The sequence below is a fragment of the Mobula birostris genome, chromosome 1 (assembly GCF_030028105.1).
Source record: "Mobula birostris isolate sMobBir1 chromosome 1, sMobBir1.hap1, whole genome shotgun sequence".
Lineage (NCBI taxonomy): Eukaryota > Metazoa > Chordata > Chondrichthyes > Myliobatiformes > Myliobatidae > Mobula > Mobula birostris.
The window spans coordinates 42819457-42839849 of NC_092370.1; the positions used below are offsets into that span (position 1 = coordinate 42819457).

General features: G+C 40.5%; 1 protein-coding gene across 6 annotated transcripts in view; it reads right to left on the reverse strand.

Moving 5' to 3' along the window:
• The window catches only part of chd7 (chromodomain helicase DNA binding protein 7), a 232204-nt gene that overhangs the window by 139560 nt on the left and 72251 nt on the right, over positions 1 to 20393 (reverse strand). For all 6 annotated transcript variants that reach the window (XM_072254598.1, XM_072254614.1, XM_072254623.1 and 3 more), the window contains one exon: positions 18848 to 19206. In XM_072254598.1, the coding sequence (XP_072110699.1) occupies positions 18848 to 19206 (359 nt within the window). The remainder of the gene's footprint in view (positions 1 to 18847; positions 19207 to 20393) is intronic.

Here is a 20393-nt window from a genome sequence, read left to right on the forward strand (position 1 = left end):
CTTCACCTCAATCTCTCTAATCACCTCCGGTTCATTACACAATACCCGATCCAGTACAGCCGATCCCCTAGTGGGCTCAACAACAAGCTGTTCTAAAAAGCCATCTCGCAGACATTCTACAAATTCTCTCTCTTGAGATTCAGTGCTGACCTGATTTTCCCAATCTACTCGCATGTTAAAATCCCCCACAATTATCATAACACTGCCCTTCTGACAAGCCTTTTCTATTTCCAGTTGTAATTTGTAGTCCATATCCCTGCAGCTGTTTGGAGGCCTATAAGTAACTGCCATCAGGGTCCTTTTACTCCTGCTATTTCTTAGCTCAATGCATAAAGATTCTGCACCTTCCGATCCTATATCACGTCTTTCTAATGATTTAATATCATTTCTTATCAATAAAGCCATGCCTCCCCCTCTGCCTACCTTCCTATCCTTCCGATACACTGTGTATCCTTGGACGTTCAGCTCCCAGAGACATGCGTCCTTTAGCCAGGTCTCAGTGATGGCCACAATATCATACCTGCCAATCTGTAGCTGTACCACAAGATCATCCACTTTATTCCTTATGCTGCATGCATTTAAGTACAACACCTTAAGACCAGTATTTGATACTTTTTGCTTTGATTTCACTGCAACTTTATTGTACTACAACTCATCCCAGTGGCTACAAATTTGTCCCATCACCTGCCTGTCTTTCCTGACATCTTTACTGCTCACTATCTTAGATTTATTTCTGTTTTCCTCTTCCTCCGCTCTATCATTCCCTTCCCATCCCCCTGCCAAATTAGTTTAAACCCTCCCTAACAGCTCTATTAAACTTTCCCACCAGGATATTGGTCCCCTTCGGGTTCAGGTGTATCCTGTCCTTTTTGAACAGGTCATACTTCCCCCAGAAAAGATCCCAATTATCCGAGAATCTGAAGCCCTGCCCCCTACACCAGTCTCTCAGCCACACATTCATCTGCCTGATCTGACTATTCTTGCCCTCGCTAGCATGTGGCACAGGTAGCAATCCCGAGATTACTACCCTGGAGGTCCTGCTTCTCAGCTTCCTTCCTAACTCCTGGAAATCTCTCTTCAGGACCTCCTCCTTTGTCCTATGTATGTCATTGGTACCAACATGTACCAAGACAACTGGCTGCTCACCCTCCCCCCTTAAAATATTCAGGACCCGATCTGAGACATCCCGTACCCTGGCACCTGGGAGGCAACACACCATGCGGGTACCTCTGTCAGGCTCACAGAATCTCCTGTCTGTTCCCCTGACTATGGAATCCCCTACGACTACCGCAGTTCTCTTCTCCCTCCTTCTCTCCTGCACAACAGCGCCAGGCTCAGTGCCAGAGACCCGGTCACCATGGGCATCCCCTGTCAGGTCATCCCCCTCAACAGCATCCAGAACAAGATATTTGTTGCTGAGGGGGACAGCCACAGGTGTGCTCTCCACTATCCGGGCATTTCCCTTCCCTCTCTTGACAGTGACCCAGTTTTCTGACCCCTGTAGCTTAGGGATGACTACCTCCCTGTAGCTCCTGTCTATCACCTCTTCACTTTCCCTGATAAGCATAGGTCATCAAGCTGCAGTTGCAGCAGCATGGGACAGTGTTCCAAAAAAAAGAAAGTATAAAACGTACATCACCCCAGACTACACTAAAGTGCACTCCTGCCTGATAGGGGTCAAAAATAATGACAGTGTTGCTCGCTGCACTGTTGCAACAGTGACTTTTCTATTGCCCATGGTGGGTTAAGACTGTAAAAGACATGTTGAGGTGAGTTTAACAGGTGTCATTTGTTCATTAGCATAGCTAACGTTATTTAAACTAGCTGGCTAGCTGCTAAGGAGCTACTCTGTTGCAGACATCCCACCTCTCCCAGAAGTTCTGGGAGTCTCCAGCAAATTGATGGTGCTACCTCCCTGAAATGAGTTTTTGCAGGGTGGGATGTCTGGGTTCAGCACATAACTGCCATTACAAAGAAGGCACGGTAGTGTCTCTACTTTCTCAGGAGATTGCAAAGATTCAGCATTTCATCGCAACAAACCTTGACAAACATCTATAGATGCACACTGGAATGCATACTGACTGGCTGCATTGTGGCCCGTTATGGAAATTCCAATGAACAGAAAATCCGACAAAAAGTAGCGAATACAGCCCAGTCCATCACCATTAAACACACCTACACAGGGCGCTGTCCATGATTAAGAATCCCATCATCCAGGCCATGCTCTTTTCTCGCTGCTGCCATCAGGAAAGTGGTACAGGAGCCTCAAGTCCCACATCACCAGGTTCAGGAACAGGTATTACCTTGAACCAGAGGGGATCATTTCACTCAATTTCACTCACCCCAACAGTGAACTATTCCCACAACCTATGGACTCACTTTTGAGGGCTTTTCATCTCACTATTTATTGCCTATTTATAATTACTTTGCTTCTTTTGTTCTCTTTTTGTATTCGCAGTTTGTTGCCTTTTGCACATTGCTTGTTTATCCAACTAGTTGTGTGCAATTTTTCATTGATTCCATTGTTTCTTTGTATTTACTGTGAACACCCGCAAGAAAATGAATCTCAAATTAGTTACATTTTGGCAAGGACCTGAAAGATTAAAATTTAAAGTCAAAATAAAAAATATTATCAAATATCATTGGTTTTTCCAATCGGTGTACGTCAGCCCAAATGGATAACATAAAACAAGCACATACAACTGATGTTATCTTAAAACTGCTCACTCTAAGCACGGTGTAGTGTCTCATGGCCACACAAGAGCACATGACTGACAGTAGTTAGAAACTATTTAGCAACAGTCTCCTGTCCAAAATAATCGATGGCTTAATTAACCAGAATCTAACGTATTTAAAATGCAAGTCAATAGGATCTTAATTTGTAAATGCTTCAAAGGTTATGGGAAAAAGACAGGAGAATGCGGTTCAAGGGGAATAATAAATCAGCCATGATTGAATGGCACAGCAGATACGATGGGCCAAATGGCATAATTCTGCTCTTAGTCTCTTATGGGTTAAGTGTTTCTGTGGCATTATAATCTTTTTCTCTGTTGGGGCAAGAGTTGATTACTTCAAAGCAAGAGTTGATATTGACTAATAAAGCAACAAATTCAGGCATTCCAATAGTGGCACCATTGCCCTGAAACATGACAGACAGGAGACAATCAGCTCTAAAGGTGTATATATATACCTTCTGGAAGAGCAAACCAGAGGAGGAATGCCATCTCCATGTGATGGGTTTTGCTGTCAAGAATGAGTTAGCATTTCATTTCTTATGTTTGTTTGTTACATCCCATGTCATATGACGTAGGCAATCCTGGTCTTTTCATAATCGTTCTTGGCAAATTTTTCTACAGAAGTAGTTTGCCATTGCCTTCTAGGAAGTGTTTTTACAAGACAGCCATTATTAATACTCATCAGAAATTGCCTCCGTGGTGTCAGTGATCGCACAACCAGGACTTGTGATATGCACAAGCTGATGATATGACCATCTACCACCTGCTCCTAGGGCTTCAAATGGCCCTGATCAGGGGGCTAAGAAGGTGCTACACCTTGCCCGTGGGTGATCTGCAGGCTAGCAGAGGGAAAGAGTGCCTTACACTTCCTTTGGTAGAGACATATCTCCACCCTGCCATGCACCTCACTTTGGGATCAGCAAATATCATATAACCCTCGTCATTCTTTGAAGAACTAGCCTGCTACAATCACCTGGACATGTGCTCCTACCTTAGTACTACTGCAGGAACTCTCCTTTGTAGTTTTGAAGAGTATCCCTATTTCAATCTTGAGAAAATTCTGGCCCAGGTCCTACAGGAAGGTAAACAAATCCTCCTGGGCAAGTTAAACTGTTATCAGAAACAACAAGCCTAAGGAAAAGAATGATTGGCAAGGAAAGAGAAATCCCACAAACTCCAAAACAATCCTCCTCCAGATTGGAGGATCTTGCCACAATTAGTTTCTCAGAGAGAAAGCCACAAGACCACTTGGCCAGTGTCAGTCAAGGCACAAACAACTGTTACATTTTAATCAGCCAAGCAAAAGGCTTCAGGGATGTCAGTTTCAACATCACAAAAATTACTGACTACTGCTTAACTCATTGTTATTCCCATCAACCCAATTTCAAAAGTAATGGTAACAGAAGAGCTACAAGAAAATCCAATGTTAAAGGTTTCCAGGATCTCACAAAGTGTGGTTCTCAGACTGTTCCTCCGAGAGTCCTTAAAGAGCAGAAGCTACAGAATGCCCATGTCTTGCACGTGAGCAGGATGTTTCAAAGAGAATGACTAAAATGTAATTACCTATGAAAAAATCACTTTCTTAGAATGGAAATTCCAGTATGCCTGAAGGGGAAAGTCAACATCCAATCTCTACAGGAACAAGGGAAAGATTCAATAGGTTAAAAATGATCTAAGTATCAAATGAAGGTAAAAATGACGCTGGAAATTCAGTAACTCACCCAAAAAAAAAATCACAATGTACTCTTCAGTTAAGACCCACTGCTGCTCAACCAAAGGTCTACCCTGAAGAATGTAGGAGAGCCCGAGGATTGAGAGCTAGGACCCAGACAGCCATGATGTAAAGCAAGTGATTTACTTTTTGTATTATCAGAAAAAACAGATAGTGGCTACTGCTTAAAATACAAAATCTCCTGGACTCACTGCAATACCGTTAACAACTTTTCCTTTCTCGTAGGCAATTTAAAGTTCCCAGACAATTTAATGTGTGCTGAACTAGTGGTCACTCTACATCATTGATTGCAAGCTATCATGCTTCCCCATTCAGAAATGTGCTATCATTGTCATACTGACTGAGTCACTGGAATCTACATAAAATATTTGTCAACTTTTGGTCACAAGCACAGAACTTTAATTCACCCCCCAGCTAATTAATGAATTGCAGGAGCCCCTCACCAGTACAGCTGAATTTTCACATATCCTGCTACCTGCTTCTAAGCCCTAGATGTTCCAGAAAGCATTTAAGATGGTCACCTTAAGTTTTTTTTTTAAAAGGTAGATGTGAAAGTATAATAGTTATTTTCTTATAAAATATCCAGGTTCCCAAATGTGAGACTGCAGAAATATGAACAATGGCACAAATGCTCACCTAGCTACCCAGAGAACCTTCCTCTTAAGGATACCACTGCGACAAAACACAAGTCTTGACCTGGAAAGTGACTTGTTAATCCTGAACCAGACAAGGGATATTTTGACCCTTGAATTTCTTACCAAACAATGTAAATGGTTATATTAATTCCTTGCAATGAGTAAGGAATTGCTGCATATAAAAAGTGACAAAATGGTGATTTTATGGCATGGAGCTGATGCTCCACCACTGGATTGATTTTCAGACAGATCACAATTTAAAACCAAGCTGAAAGTACAATTCAATTAGCTAAGCAAAACAAATGAAACATTGCAAGGAAAAGAAAAAGCATTTGATTTGGATGCATCCAAGAGATATCCACATATCACTTTTCCCACTTTGGTGATTGAAACACTAGTCACATCAAGCAGAAACACGTATTTTTAAAATGGGGCAAAGAGAAATATGCACGTGTCATGCTCCAATATAGTATCACCAAATGTTTAAATGTCTATAGACGAGCACATTAGATCTGATAAAATTAAATACAATACCCTAAGTTCCACTGCCAGTACATACTTATTGTACCACACACAAAATGCTGGAGAAACTCAGCAGGTTAGGCAATATCTATGGAAGTGAATAAGGAGTCAACATTTCTGTCCGAAACCGTTATTCAAGACTGAGAAGGAAGGGGGAAAATGCCAAAATAAAAAGGTGGGTGGAGGGGAAGGAGGCTGCTGTAAGGTGATAGGTGAAGCTAGGTGGGTGGAAAAGGTCAAGGGCTGGAGAAGAAAGAATCTGAACATAGAGGAGAGTGAACCAGAGGAGAAATAGAAGGAGGAGTGAACATAGTGAACCGGAGGAGAAACAGAAAGAGGAGGGAACTAGGAGAAAGTAATAGGCAGCTGAGAGGTAGTAAAAAGGTCAGAGTGGCGAATTGGGGGGGGGGGGGGTTGGGGGAGAAGATTTGTTAATCTCTTTTGTGCGATCCAGTATTATTTTTAGGAACTCCACTACAGCGAGATCAACTTACATTCAAATTAAACTTTTAGCCAACACATTGCCTAGCAGTAACACAGGAAAAGGTATACGTACATCAAAAAGGCAATATCCAGTAACTTGTGGTTATGATTTAAGAAAGCACCTCCTGATAACGAGTCACTTTTTATCAAGCTGCCGCTACCTGACAATGTGCTACAGTAACGTTTTTCCATCAGGACTGCTCAGCGCTAATCGTATAATGTAGATTTTACACTGGATGGAATTTTGAAATAGATTTTACCAGTCCCAATACGAACATTAACATATTTGGTAAAATCAAACCATTTAAATGTATTGCCGCCATGAGAAAAGTTCACTATTTTTATAAGAACGTGGTATTTGTTCAAGCGAATGTTAACCATTGCCTGTAATAAAGCTAGCATCCTATGCAAATAAAAATACTAACTGTACCTGCTGGAAACTATGAGTCACCTTTATCTCAAGCTGTTACTGTCTAGCAAAACACAACCAGCCTAATGGCAGTAATACAATCTTATTCACTGAACTATAGCTCAGGAAACAAATTGGACACTAACTGTAATAATGCCCATCAAAAATTTCCTTATCATTTTCAAAAAAATTTTGTGCATAAACTTTGTCCGAGGTTTCTGAGAAATGATCAAGTTTGAGAATGATATTTGGATATAATAATATATTATTCTTTCTTCTTAAAGTTCTGGAGACTAGGACTTTTGCACTTCAAGCATCTACTCCATGTTGGAGCAGAGAGAAGAATGCGAAACAGGCTGGAGGAGAGAACTTATCAGGAGAATGTGTGACAAAAACATGGAGAGACACAAGGACAAAAATTTTTAACTTAAGATATGGGGTGGGGCTTTGGCAATCTGTTAAGACGAAAGCAACCAGCAAGGAATTGTCCTGACCATATGCCTATATTACATTCATGAGTAATGGAGAACTCAAGACCAGCAAGGATGCGCTTGAAGAAAGAGTTCAGTAACAAGTACATGCATAAGTGGTTAAGTACATGTGAGTTGAAGAACTTGTTACTTTATCAGACGAAAGAAGGTGTCATTGTGAGAAATGGATTAAGGGCAAGGCATTTGGATTTCAGGCAAAAAGCAAATGGGTTGCTTTTGAGGCAATGAAGGCAGTGTGAAGCAGTGGAGAGAAGCTGCAAAGAAGAATGTGAGCTTAGTGCTGGGGTGGGTCAAAAACTGAAGAGCTTCACCTTAAGCAACTGAAGAGGAATGCAACAGAGGCAACTGCACATACAAAATTCTTCAACTTGATGACAAAGACTGCAGTTTTGAAGTTGTTCATGGAGAGCGCAGAAGGGATTTAATAATTACAGTAAAAACTAGTTATTCTGCATTTACTAAATGGCACATTCTGTTAATCAACACTCCAGAAGGAGCAACTGGGTAAAATCAGGGCACTGTCTCAGACGGAGTAGAAAACCAGTACATTCTTCTCAGGTTGAAATATCTAATACTACAGTCCATGCATTTAAAGTGAGAGGGAACAAGTTTAAAGGGGATGCGCAGGGGAAGATTTATTTTTTTTCATGGAGTGGTGGGTGCCGAAAATGTTCCACCAGAGGTGGTGTTGGAATCAATGTTTAAGAGGCTCTCAGTGAGGCAGGTGAATATGCAGAGAACGGAGGAATATTGTCTGCACAACTCTGTGGTCTGAAGTAGTTGTTCCTGTGCTCCCATTGAGGGTGTCCTTAGGGAGCACCCAGGCTAAAATCAGGGCAGCAATGGAGCATCACAGTATTCACTATTTCAGAATATTCTTTTTTAATGCCCATGGACAACACCGATTGCAAATTCATTTGTGTCTATAGTTAAATAGTGCATTTCATTACCATAATTATGTGAAATTATAACTGGCTAACCCATATTTTTCACTAACCAGCCACCTTCCATTCTTCAGAGCTCTTACTAGAGCTGTTGGGAGCAGTTTAAACTAATATAGCGGGGGATGAGAACCATATGATAGAGCTGAGGATGAGCCAGCAGATTTACAAGTAAATAATGAGTGTAACATGAATGCAAGGACAAACCAATGACTGGGTACAAATGCAGATACAGCAAAGAGTTAAATTGTGTCATGGGGCAGAATTAAAATGGGCAAAGAATGCAGGACTGTAGGTGCTGTATTTAAATGCACGTAATATTTGGAATAAGGTGGAATTATGGTGCAATTAGAGGTTGGTCTGTATGACGCTGAGGCTGAAAGGCAGTTACATGTCCCAAGGCATTTGGGAGCTTAACATCAAAGGATATACTTTGTATCAAAAGGACAGGCAGGAAGGCATAGGCGGTGGTGTGGGTCTATTGGTAAGAGATGGAATTGCACCTCTAGAAAGAGGTGACAGCAGGTCAGAGAACAGCAAATCTTTGTGGGTGGAGTTAAGAAACTGCAAGAGTGAAACAAAACATTATGGGAATCATATATGGGCCTCCAAGTAGCCAAGATCTGAGGTTGAGATTGCAAAAGGAGCTGGAAAATGCATGTAATAAGGGTAATCACACAACTGTAATGGGAAACTTCAATATGCAAGGGGATTGGGAAAAATCAGGAAAGTGTTGGATGGCCAGCGAGGGAATTTTCAGAGCAGCTTGTGCACCAGTCTACTCAGGGAAAGACCATCTTAGATTGGGTGTTGTGAAATAACCCAGATCAGGCATGAGAGAGGAGCTTGCCCAGGGGACTGGAGGCCGGCAGGGATGACAGCAGAACAGGGATAGCTGAAGTTTCTGGGGAATAGTTCACAAAGTGTAGGATAGCTATGTCCCAAAGTGGTTCTCAAATGGCAGGGGTAGGCAACCATGGCTAACAAGGGAAGCTAAGGACTGCATAAAAGCCAAGGAAAGGGCATACAAGGTAGCAAAAGTGATTGGGAAGCTTTTAAAATCCAAAAGGCAACTGAAAAGCTATAAGGGAAAAGATGAAATATGAGGGCAGACTAGCCAATAATATAAAGCAGGATACCAAAGGTTTTTTCCAGTTATATATAGAGTAAAAGGGAGGCAGGAGTTGATATTGGACCACTGGTAAATGATGCTCGTGAGGTAGTAATGGCAGACAAAGAAATGGCTGATGAACTTAGTGGGCACATTGTAGTGTATGTCTTCACTGTGGAAGACACTAGCAGTGTGCCAGAGGTCTGACAGTGTCAGGGAGTAGGAGTGAGTGCCATTGCTATTACAAAAGGAAAAAAGTGCTAGGTAAATTGAAAGGTCTTAAGGTGGACAAGTCAGCTGGACCAGATAGACTACATCCCAGAGTCCTGAGAGAGGTTGCTGAAGAGATAATGGATGCACTGGTCATCTTCCAAGAATCACTTGATTCTGGCACAGTCCCAAAGGACTAGAAGATTGCAAATGTCACTCCACTAATTAAGAAGGGAGGAAGGCAAAGAAAGAAAGGCCAGTTAGCTTAACCTCAGTGGATGAGAAAGTGCTGGAGCCTATTATTAAGGATGAGGTTTCAGGGTACTTCAAAGGTTTCAAAGGTACAATTTAATGTCAGAGAAATGTATGCAATATACATCCTGAAATGTTTTTTCTTTGCAATCATCCACGAAAACAGAGGAGTGCCCCAAGAATGAACTACAGTTAAATGTTAGAACCCAAAGCACCCCCACCCAGCTCCCCTCCCTCCCTCACGTAAACGGCAGCAAGCAACAATCCTTGGAGACGAGTGACAAAATAATTCAAAGTCTGCATGGCTTCTGTAAAGGGAAATCTTGCTGACAACTCTGTTAGAGTTCTTCAAGGAAGTAACAAGCAGGGTGGACAAAGGACAGGCAGTGGACATTATTTACTTGGATTTTCAGAATGCATTTGATAAAGGTGCCATACGATGCTGCTTAACAAGAAAGCATCCGATAGCGCTGCAGGAAAGATACAGGCATGGATAGAGAAATGGCTGACAGGCAGGAGGCAGCAGGTGGGAATAAAAGGGGCCTTTTCTGGCTGGTTGCCAGTGATTAGTGGTGTTCCTCAGGGGTCAGAATTGGGGCCGCTACTTTTCACATTGTTTTGTCAATGATTTGGATAATGGAATTGATGGCTGTGGCAAAGTTTGCTTTCAATATTAAGATAGGTGGAGATGTAGGGAGTGCTGAGGAGGCAATGCGATTGCAGCATCACACATCAGAGAAGCAAAGGAACTTAGGAGTCTTCGTGCAAGTCCTAGAAGGTCAATTTACAGGTTGAGTCTGTGGTAAAGAATGCAAATGCAACATTGGCATTTATTGCTAGAGGAATAGAGTATAAAAGGAGATAATGCTGAGCCTTTATTAGACACTAGACAGGCCGCACTTGGAGTATTGTCAACAGGTTTGGGCCCCTCATCTCAGAAAGGTTGTTTTTTTCCATTGCAGAGTCCAGAGGAGGTTCACGAGGATGTCCTAATTCTGCTCCTGTCTTATGGTCTAAGGGGGTCAGGCAATGAAGCTTTCTCTGTGACTGACATTTTAGGGTGCGATATAAAGTTGGTCCAAAGCATGATGAATGGCTTTGCCTGCACTGTCCCACAGTTCAAAGTCATTTACACCCTTTAGATTTGAGTCCACATTTATCAGGTTCTTTAGATAGAGAAACTGGCTGGCCATTCCAACACACAGCCTTTTTTCTAAATATACATTTAATCTGCATCCTTTTACATACAGCAGATATTCATAATTAACAAGTCGTAAAAGACGATCTAACCAATTTCACAGATAGCCAAAAGTTTACCTTTTATTTCAGGCCACCTGCTCATGGAAATTACCCTTAAAAGAATGTACATTCAGCAAAGTAATCCTTAAAATTACTTCAGAGCTATTACTCAATTATTTATTATAATCAAATTTAGGGGTTAGAGAGGTAAAAAACTGCCCTGTAAGTGAGAATATACAGTGCCTATAAAAAGCTTTCACCCCAGCTCCCCCCGGAAGTTTTAATATTTTATTGTTTTACAACATTGAAATACAGTGGATTTAATTTGTTTTTTTTTTTAAAAACATTGATCAACAGAAAAACTACACCATGAAGACAAAAGAACACTCCAAGCAACTCTGCAAAAAGGTTATTGAAAAGCACAAATCAAGGGATGGATACAAGAAAATTTCCAAGTCACCGAATATCCCTTGGAGTACAGTTAAGTCAATCAAAAAATGGAAAGAATATTGCACAACTGTAAATCTGCCTAGAGCAGGCCATATTCAAAAATTGAGTGACTATGCAAGAAGGAGACTAGTAAGAGAGGCCACCAAGGGACCTATGACAACTTTGGAAGAGTTACAAGCTTCAGTGGCTGAGTTGGGAGAGACTGCACATACAATAACTGTTGCCTGGGTACTTCACATTCACAGCATTATGAGAGAGTGGCTAAGAGAAAGAAGAATTCACATGAAATCTCAGCTGGAGTTTGCCAGAATGTATCTGGGAGACTATGAAGTCAGCTGAAGTTGTGCTTTTTGGCCACCAGACTAAACGCTATGTTTGGTATAAGTCAAACACCATACACCATCAAAAAACACACCATTCCTACCATGAAGCATGGTGGTAGCTACATCATGTTGTAGAGATGCTTCACTGCAGCAGGCCCTAGAAGGTTTGTGAAGGTAGGTTCATCCAGCTCCAGCTGGATGCACTTCTTGCCATTGTAGGCGTCAGGGACACCTTTCCACATCCCGCAAGAGGAACATTCCACTATTCTGACTGGCATCTCTACTGTCCCAGCTGAACAGATACAAGGGTAAAAAAAATCCTTTACCTCTAACTTTTCTGTTGATTTCTCTGACTGAGGCTTCTCTTCACTGAAGCTTGGAAGAGCTAAAGCCTCAAGATAACCACACTAGACACTGTTCACTCAGACAATGACCGCTGCGCTTCCCCCTGCCTTCCTTTAATTTGCTCTTGCTAATCAATCCCAAATGCAGATTGGCCGCTGGTCAAGGCTCTATTTCACTGTAGTGATCCATTGCTGCTTTTTCTACTTGGGCAGTGGACCTGAGTGAAATCCTGTTCTGATGTCAGGAGTAATTGCTGCTTAAAGCTCCTTCTGGGGGGAAAAAAAAATCCCTCCCTCTTCTATTCCCCACTCTGGCCTCGTCTCTTCTTACTGGCCTATCATCTCCCCGGGGTCTCCTCCTTCCCTTTGTATGGTGAACTCACCTTTCTCATGAGATTCCTTCCTCTCCAGCTCATTATCTTTCCTACCCACCTGGCTTCACCCATCATCTTCTTACTATCCTTTTTCCCTGTCCCCCATCTTTTTATTCTGGCATTGCCCCTTCCTTTCCAGTCCTGAAGGATCTTCCACCCTAAACGTTGACTGTTTATTCATTTCCATAGACTCTGTCTGACCTACTGAGTTTCTGTGTGTTGCTCAGTGGAAAAAGCCTGCTTACATGTATCCTATCTACACCCCTCATAATTTTGTATACCTCTATCAAATCTCTTCTCAATCCTCTACAGTCTAGAGAATAAAGTTCTAACCTAGTCACTTTCCTTTTAAATCAGGTCCTCCAAGCCCAGCAACATCCTTGTAAATCCTCTCTGTACTCTTTTAACCTCATTTACATCTTTTCTGCAGGTAGGTGACCAAAGCTGCATACAATACCCAGATTAGGCCTCACCAATGCTTTATACAACTTCAGCTTAACATACCAACATAACACTTTGATCTATAAAGGCCAATGTCCCAAAAGCTTTCTTTATGACCCTATCTAACCCATGATGCCACTTTGAATGCATTATGGACCTGTATTCCCAGATCCCTTTGATCTACTGCACTCCTCAGTGCCCTACCATTCACTGTGCAAGACCTACCCTGGTTGGTTCTCCTACAGTGTGACACCTCACACTTGTGTGCATTAAATTCCATATATTATTTTTCAGCCCATTTTTCCAGCTGGGTCAGATCCCGCTTCAAGCTTTGATGGTCTTCCTCGCTATCCACTACACCCCCAACCTTGGTGTCATCTGCAAATTTGCTGATGCGGTTAATCAGATTATCATTCAGATCGTTGATACAGATGACAAACAACAACAGACCCAGCACCATTCCCTGTAGCACTCCACTAGTCACAGGCCTCCAATCAGAGAGGCAATCATCTACAACCACTCTGGCTTCTTCTGCAAAGCCAATGTCTAATCCAATTTTCGACCTCACCTTGAATACCATGCCACTGAACCTTCTTGACCAACCTCCCATGAGGGACCTTGTATTTAATAGAGGTATACAAAATTATAAATCATGGGATTGTTGGGGGGGGGGCGCTTCTGGATTTATTGAATATGCCCACAAGAAAATGAATCTCATGGTTGTATGTGCTGACATACATGTACTTTGAACTCTTAAAACATTGAGTGTGTATCTTCAGGCTCCTGTACCTCCTTCCTGATAGCAATGAGAAAAGGGTGATGGGTGCTGTTTATGACAAATGCCACTTTTTGAGGCATCACCTTTTGAAGGTGTCCTCAATGCTGTGACGGCTAGTACTCATAATAGAACTGGCTAAATCTGCATATGACTGAACCTCTGAAGTGGCTCCTCCATTCCAGATGGTGATGCAACAAGCTGGAATGTTTCCCATAGTACATCTGTTGGTATTTGGTGATATACCGGATCTCAAATATCTAATGAAATATAGCCACTATCATGCCTTTTTAAAAATTGCATCAATATGTTGAGCTCAGGATAGATCTTCAGTGATGTTGACACCCAGGAACTTGCAATGGGTCACCCTTTGCACTGTTGATCAGGACTGGTTTTGTTCACTCACGTTACTTTTCTTACTGAAGTCCACAATCAATTCCTTGGTCTTACTGGCTGAGTGGATGGTTGCTACTGCACTGCTCAACCAACTGATCTATCTCACTCCTGTATGCCTCCTTGTCACCATCTGAGATTGTGCCAACAACAAATATGTCATCGACAAATTTATAGTGTTTGAGCTGTGCCTAGCCATACAGCTGTTGGTGTAGAGAGAATAAAGCAGTTGACTAAACACACATCCTTGCAGAGCGACGACGTTCACTGCCAGTTAGCAGGGGATGTTATCTCCAATCCGCACTGACTATGGTTTTCTATTGAGGAAGTTAAGGATCCAGTTGCAGACTGGGATACAGAGGTCCAAGTTTTGAAGCTTGTTGATTATTACTGAGGGTCTGGTGGTGTTGAACATTGATTTCTAATCAATAAACAGCAGCCTGACACTTGTCCAGGTGGTCCAAGGCCAGATGAAGAGTCAGTGTAATTGCACACATCTGTCGACCTATTGTGACAGTTCAACTGTTCATTACCGTAAAGTTATAAATATATTAAAAACTTAATCGACGAGTAGAATAGAATTGCTCCTTCCATATGATTGACGGATACAAGGAAATGGAGATTCAAATATAAAGGAGATAAGGAGAAAAAATGCAATTTGTGTGTGTTGTTTTGTATTTCCAGCATCTGCAGATTTTCTTGTGTTTGCCAATATCATCTTTAGCACTTTCTGTAACAGGCCAGTGATTAACACGTTTTACTCTCAATTTAAAGAAGGGACAGATGATGTGGAAATGACTGTTGTTAGGATATAAATGCATGGAATAACAGATTCAAATTTGAAAGCAACAGACACTGCCTTGCTCCCTAAAATGATAGCTACAATGAAGCAATCAAGGTATTCTACAGATGTCGTGATATCTTGATGTTGATCTTGAGGTTTTGATGTTCTGATGAAAAGTCTTAGCCCAAAACATCCATAGATGCTGCCCAACTTGCAGAGTTCCTCCAGCATGTTAAAGGTGTAGCTAAGGTGGAAGTTTTGTTATCTAATATATGGGTTAGCCTGTTATAGCTTCACATGATTAAATATAAACTCAGGTGAGGAATAACATCAGTACAATGTAATTCCAAACTTAAGAGATTTAAAGCAATGGACAATACAGAATAAATGTTAAGATTTTATTTGTACTGACTACAGCTGCTATCTTTTTTTCTCTCTGCAGTGGCCTTTTATTGAATTTCTTATGCATACGTAGATAACTACTCAATTCTTTAGAGAGTATATAATTATAAGTTTGATATACAAAATGGGCTCAGGTAAAAAGAATATTTAACACTATAACCTGCTTGCATTCACTTGTTCCTTGATACACATTAGGGATGCAGAAACTGATTGCAAGAATGATGTAATTAGTAACCTAGTTTTGAACTTATGACTTGATAATTAACCTTTCAATATAATTCATCTGGGCTAAAAGCTCTAAATTTAAATTCTCTATACGTGTAAAGAAAATGCTTATTACTACATTCCAATCTACTAGCCCACTGCCACATATGGATATGGTATGCCTATTTCCAATCAACTTTGTGAGAATAGGTTGAGTGAACTTGGCCTTTTCTCCTTGGAGTGACAAAGGTGACCTGATAGAGGTATACAAGTTGATGAGGGGCATTAGTCGTGTGGATAGCCAGAAGCTTTTTCCCAGGGCTGAAATGGCTAACACGAGGGGGCACAGTTTTAAGGTGTTTCAAAATAGTTACCGAGGGGATGTCAGAGGTAAGTTTTTCCCACACAGAGAGTAGAGGGTGCGTGCAATGCACTGCCAGTGAAGGTGGTAGAGGCAGATACAAAATGGTCTTTTTAGAGCCTCTTAGATAGGTACATGGAGCTTAGAAAAATAGAGGGCTCTGCGCTAGGGAAATTCTGGGCAGTTTCTAGAGTAGGTTACATGGTTAGCACAACATTGTGGACCAAAGGGCCTGTAATAAGCTGTAGATTTCTATGTTTTAAGTTCTATGAACACCTCATCCCCTCCCCTTTCCACTACCCTATTTGCCACTCACACATATCTACTTGATCCCCTTCCTCAGTTTCCATCTGTTCATTTCCCTTGGTTCCAGCCTTCAACCTTTCTTCCATTGTTCCTCCACCTCCATCACTATCTCCACTCTTCCTTCCCTCCATCTAGCTTCATTTTCCAATCAAATTCTCCTTTACTGGATGCACATTATTTGCCCCAGCCCTCCACCTCACTGCTTTGTAATGGCCATCTCCTCTCCACTCTTTCAATCCAAAAGGGCACTGAATAAAGCATCACCTGTCCATTTTCCTCCACAGACGTTCCTGTACCAGTTTTTTTTTGCTCCAAATTTCTGCACCTGCAGTGTCTCGTCTCCGATGTTTTTAGGACATGCAGGACTTCCACTTTTGCCTTCCATACAACAGAAACAACTCTGCTACACCAATGAGTACTGTCCAGACCAAGCAGAATTTCAGCTAACATAAATACAAATATACAAGTTTGTGCAAAGCTGTATACCACAACCAAAGAGGATCCAACTCAGAGTTAAATAAGCCTATTATAATTTTGCTTAATAAATTGCCGACTCCACAAATTTTGCTGTGAGATATTGAGAAAATTAGCTATGGGCAATATACAAATCCTTGAATGAATGTTGGGCATGTGCTCCAATTTCACCAGCTAGCAAGTTCGTCGCCATTTATCCATTAGTACAAAACTGAAGCATTTCCTGTTGCACAGCAAGAAAATAAATTAAGACATCAAAATAGCTAACCTATCATTTGCACTAGTGGACTGTGTAACAGCTTGGTCTATTTCTTATTTCAGTGACCTGTTTTTTTTTTTGCAAAACACCTGTTGCCTGCCACCTTAAAATACCATTCTAATCCCACTGTGACTTGTATCTGTAATCCTGGTCTGTTACTATGGATGCCTAACACAACCTTAAGGAACACTGCTCATCCTCTTTCTAAAGACAATGAAGCCTTCAAGACTTGATATTGAATTCTTGTCTATATCAGAACTGCCCATTTGGTTTTGTTTTTCTCCTTCTATTACATGCCGGTCATGTCACACGGGTTTGTTACTAGCAATACAAAATAGAAGACTGTCTCCTAAGAGCCACCAAGTCATTTGATCCCATTGTCCCCCACTTCCCACCCACACTCTGTACACTTGAAAACTCTTTTCTCCTTTCTGGTTTTGACAAAGGCCGATGATGAAATGTCTCCACTGTCTCCTTTTCGTAGATGTGGTCTGATCTGATGAATGTGTGTGGCATTTTCTATTTTTATTTCCGATTTCCTGCACCTGCAGTTTTTGATTTTCAAAGCAAAATTACATTTCATTGATCCAATGCTCTTCTTTGAAGACCACACACCTCGTTAAGCACTTTCTTATCTTTACCATATACAGTAATCATAATCAATATCAAAATAACCAAAGATCCTTTTTAAAGAAACTTATTTTTAACTTTAATATTCTAAGTTAAACGAAAGGATCACTTTAGTAAATTTACAAAGCAGGACTGATGAATACTTTTAATGCAACACCATATAATGTCAGTTTTTCCTTTTACTGTTGTCTTAACCTCTGGATAAATGCTGTAAATACTAATTAAGATCAAATGAATTAATGAATATTACAGTACTACAATTTTTATGCAGCATCCTTTTCTTATCCCTTCCTATAACCCCAGCCTCCTGTTTTTTTTTGACAGGGGGAATTTGCAGTTAACAGCAAAGATCAACTAGTCCAACTTTGAAAGTGATTCACACACCAAATTTCTGTGGTGACAACCTAATTCTTTCAATTGCTATCAATGATCTTTTGAAAAGTATGCCAAGTGTCCAATAGTTTTAATGTCATAACACGCTGGAGGAACTCAGCAGGTCAGGCAGCATCCGTGGAAATGATGAGTCAACGTTTTGGGCCGGAACCCTTCGTCAGTCCTGACAAAGGATTCCGGCCTGAAACGTTGACTCATCATTTCCACGGATGCTGCCCGACCTGCTGAGTTCCTCCAGTGTGTTGTGAGTGTTGCTTTGACCCCAGCATCTGCAGAGCATTTTGTGTTTAGTTTTAATATCATGCTGGCTAAGCACCAGATCACATTAAAATAATTTGTGAAATCAGTTTATTGGGCAGCAAAAATTATACAGGATGCTAAATGTTAGAAGAATGGACAGATGATACAGATAGAAATTGAAAACTAAATTAAAAATCCTATGTGAAATAATTACCATACAAACTCACCTTTTAGAGCAGTATTAGTCTGCTGAAGTATATGATTTAGAATGTCACTAAAAGCTCTCACTTTGGTTTATAAAGTCTATATAAGATATTCAAGATGTTTACATTGTGTGTTTTATAAATAACTAATTCATGTCAACTGAACTGTGCATTCAAGCCTGCTAACTTCACAATCCATAAAGGAGCACTGATAGCAACTTGGAAATTTCTGTTAATCTGCACTTGCATGGAAATCCCCAAGTACTGTAGCTGTCAATTTGAGAGCAATGATGATGAATGATGATACTAATGTTACAATACAACAAGGGCTACTGGGTATAGTAGTACTCTGTACTAATGCGTGAATGAAAATCCACTTCCTTTGTAGGTTTTTTCATTAGCAATAACTCTCCACACTATTTTCATTTTTGATTACTTAAGGAACTGCTCTTATGAGCTTGATAAATTGTATCAAAATGTTCAGCTTCCCATACTATGCTTTCTCAACAGCTTTTATTTCTGATGAAATATTTATACAGGATATTATTTTACTTCGGACACCTTAGTACAGTGGTAATAAATCACTTGGTTGGAGAAATTGCCCCCCACCACACGCAGGCAAAACATTTCAGCAGCTTCTAGGTATGACAAATTTGCAGCATTTTAACTTTACCAGTAAAAAGCACTTCAAAAAGTTCTGTACTACCATAAAACAGGATTTACTTTCCTACCTTGCATTCTTGTTACTTTTGATCTTAGTGGTTGCTGTAGACTTGGGTTTCTTTTCCTTTGCTTCTTTGGACTCCTTGGGGTCTTTCTTTTCTTTTGGTTTTTTCTTTTTCTTTTTCTCTTCTGTTGAATTATCCACTGCTGTGCTAGAGATTACCAATTGGTCAATCACCTTGGGAATGTTTTGCTCACCCCGAGCTTTAGCCTTAGCAATGGCCTCAGCTACAATGCGATTGGCTTTCTCTTGCATTCGCTGCTGATCCAGTGACTTTTGTCGTTCTTCTCCGGTTGCTAATTGAGAGTTTTGCCCACTAATCTGAGTCATGTCTGATTGAGTATCAGCCAATGTATTTGAAAGCAACTAAAAAGATGTGAAAGAAAGTAAAAGAAATTAAAAAGTCTCATTAATACTGTTTGAAATAGTGAACAAACCTTATTTGTCATCAGATAATATATCACTTGGTTTTATACTTGACAAATTTTAACCCATTCTCAAACCAGATCGAATTTGCAAAATATATCAGATTAGGATGGGGTGGGTTGGGTCTTTGACCAAATATTGTAATTCTAATTTTTCTGTAGTTCTCAAAGTAACCCCCTAAATTTCAACCAGGACTTCTTAAAAATAGTGCTCTCAACGATTTCCACCATTGCCCATGGATGAAAAAAAGGTGATTTAGTAATATAGTTCAACAGTCTAGTTTATTCATAAAAGTTGGAGACTTACATTTTTTGTATTTATGGTGATTTTCACTGACGTCACCGATATGTGTCATAAGCAGAACATTTAAATAACCATCATGATAACAGAATGTGATTTTACCTATAACCATTGCAGCATTACACATCAGCTGTTCATGTACTAATCAAGACAAAACTGACATTTGTGCCCCAGATTTTTCTCTCCTGAAAATACTCACCTACCTTGATCTTTGGCTTCACAAGTTTCACCTTAACTTAAAGTTCTGGTCATTGTTCAATGTTTAGAAGCATCAATCACAAGAAATTAATAAGATTGCACATAAACAGGTAACACTTCAAAAAAAGCATCGAGACAACATGTCCAAGTGAGCAACCAATGTATTCTGACTACTCATTCACAAGAACTATATACCTTATCTTATTTTCTACCAATGTGTGGCAAGGAGGGAGTGGAAGACAAAGGAAAGAAAGGATCACAATTATGCTATAGCATGAATGACCACCATCTAAAGAGAATACCAGTCTTTGCCATGCTAGTCTCACTCAGCCTTCTGCTCATTTACCTTTACAAAATATATATCTTTATAACCATTACCTGACAGCGCATTCTAGATTGTATTTACAATACCTTCCTGTTTTTGTAGCAAGTCCCCACATAAAAGGATCATACATGATATTTTAGTCACTTTACCTGCCCTGCTACCTTTAAAGAACTTAAGGACATGTATTTCAAGATCTCTTTGCTCCACACTTATCAATATCCTCCATTTTATTGTAGCTTGTCTTGCTGAACAACTGAAATGCATTATCTCACTTTTCCTTGGTTCAAATACAATTGCCTCTCAT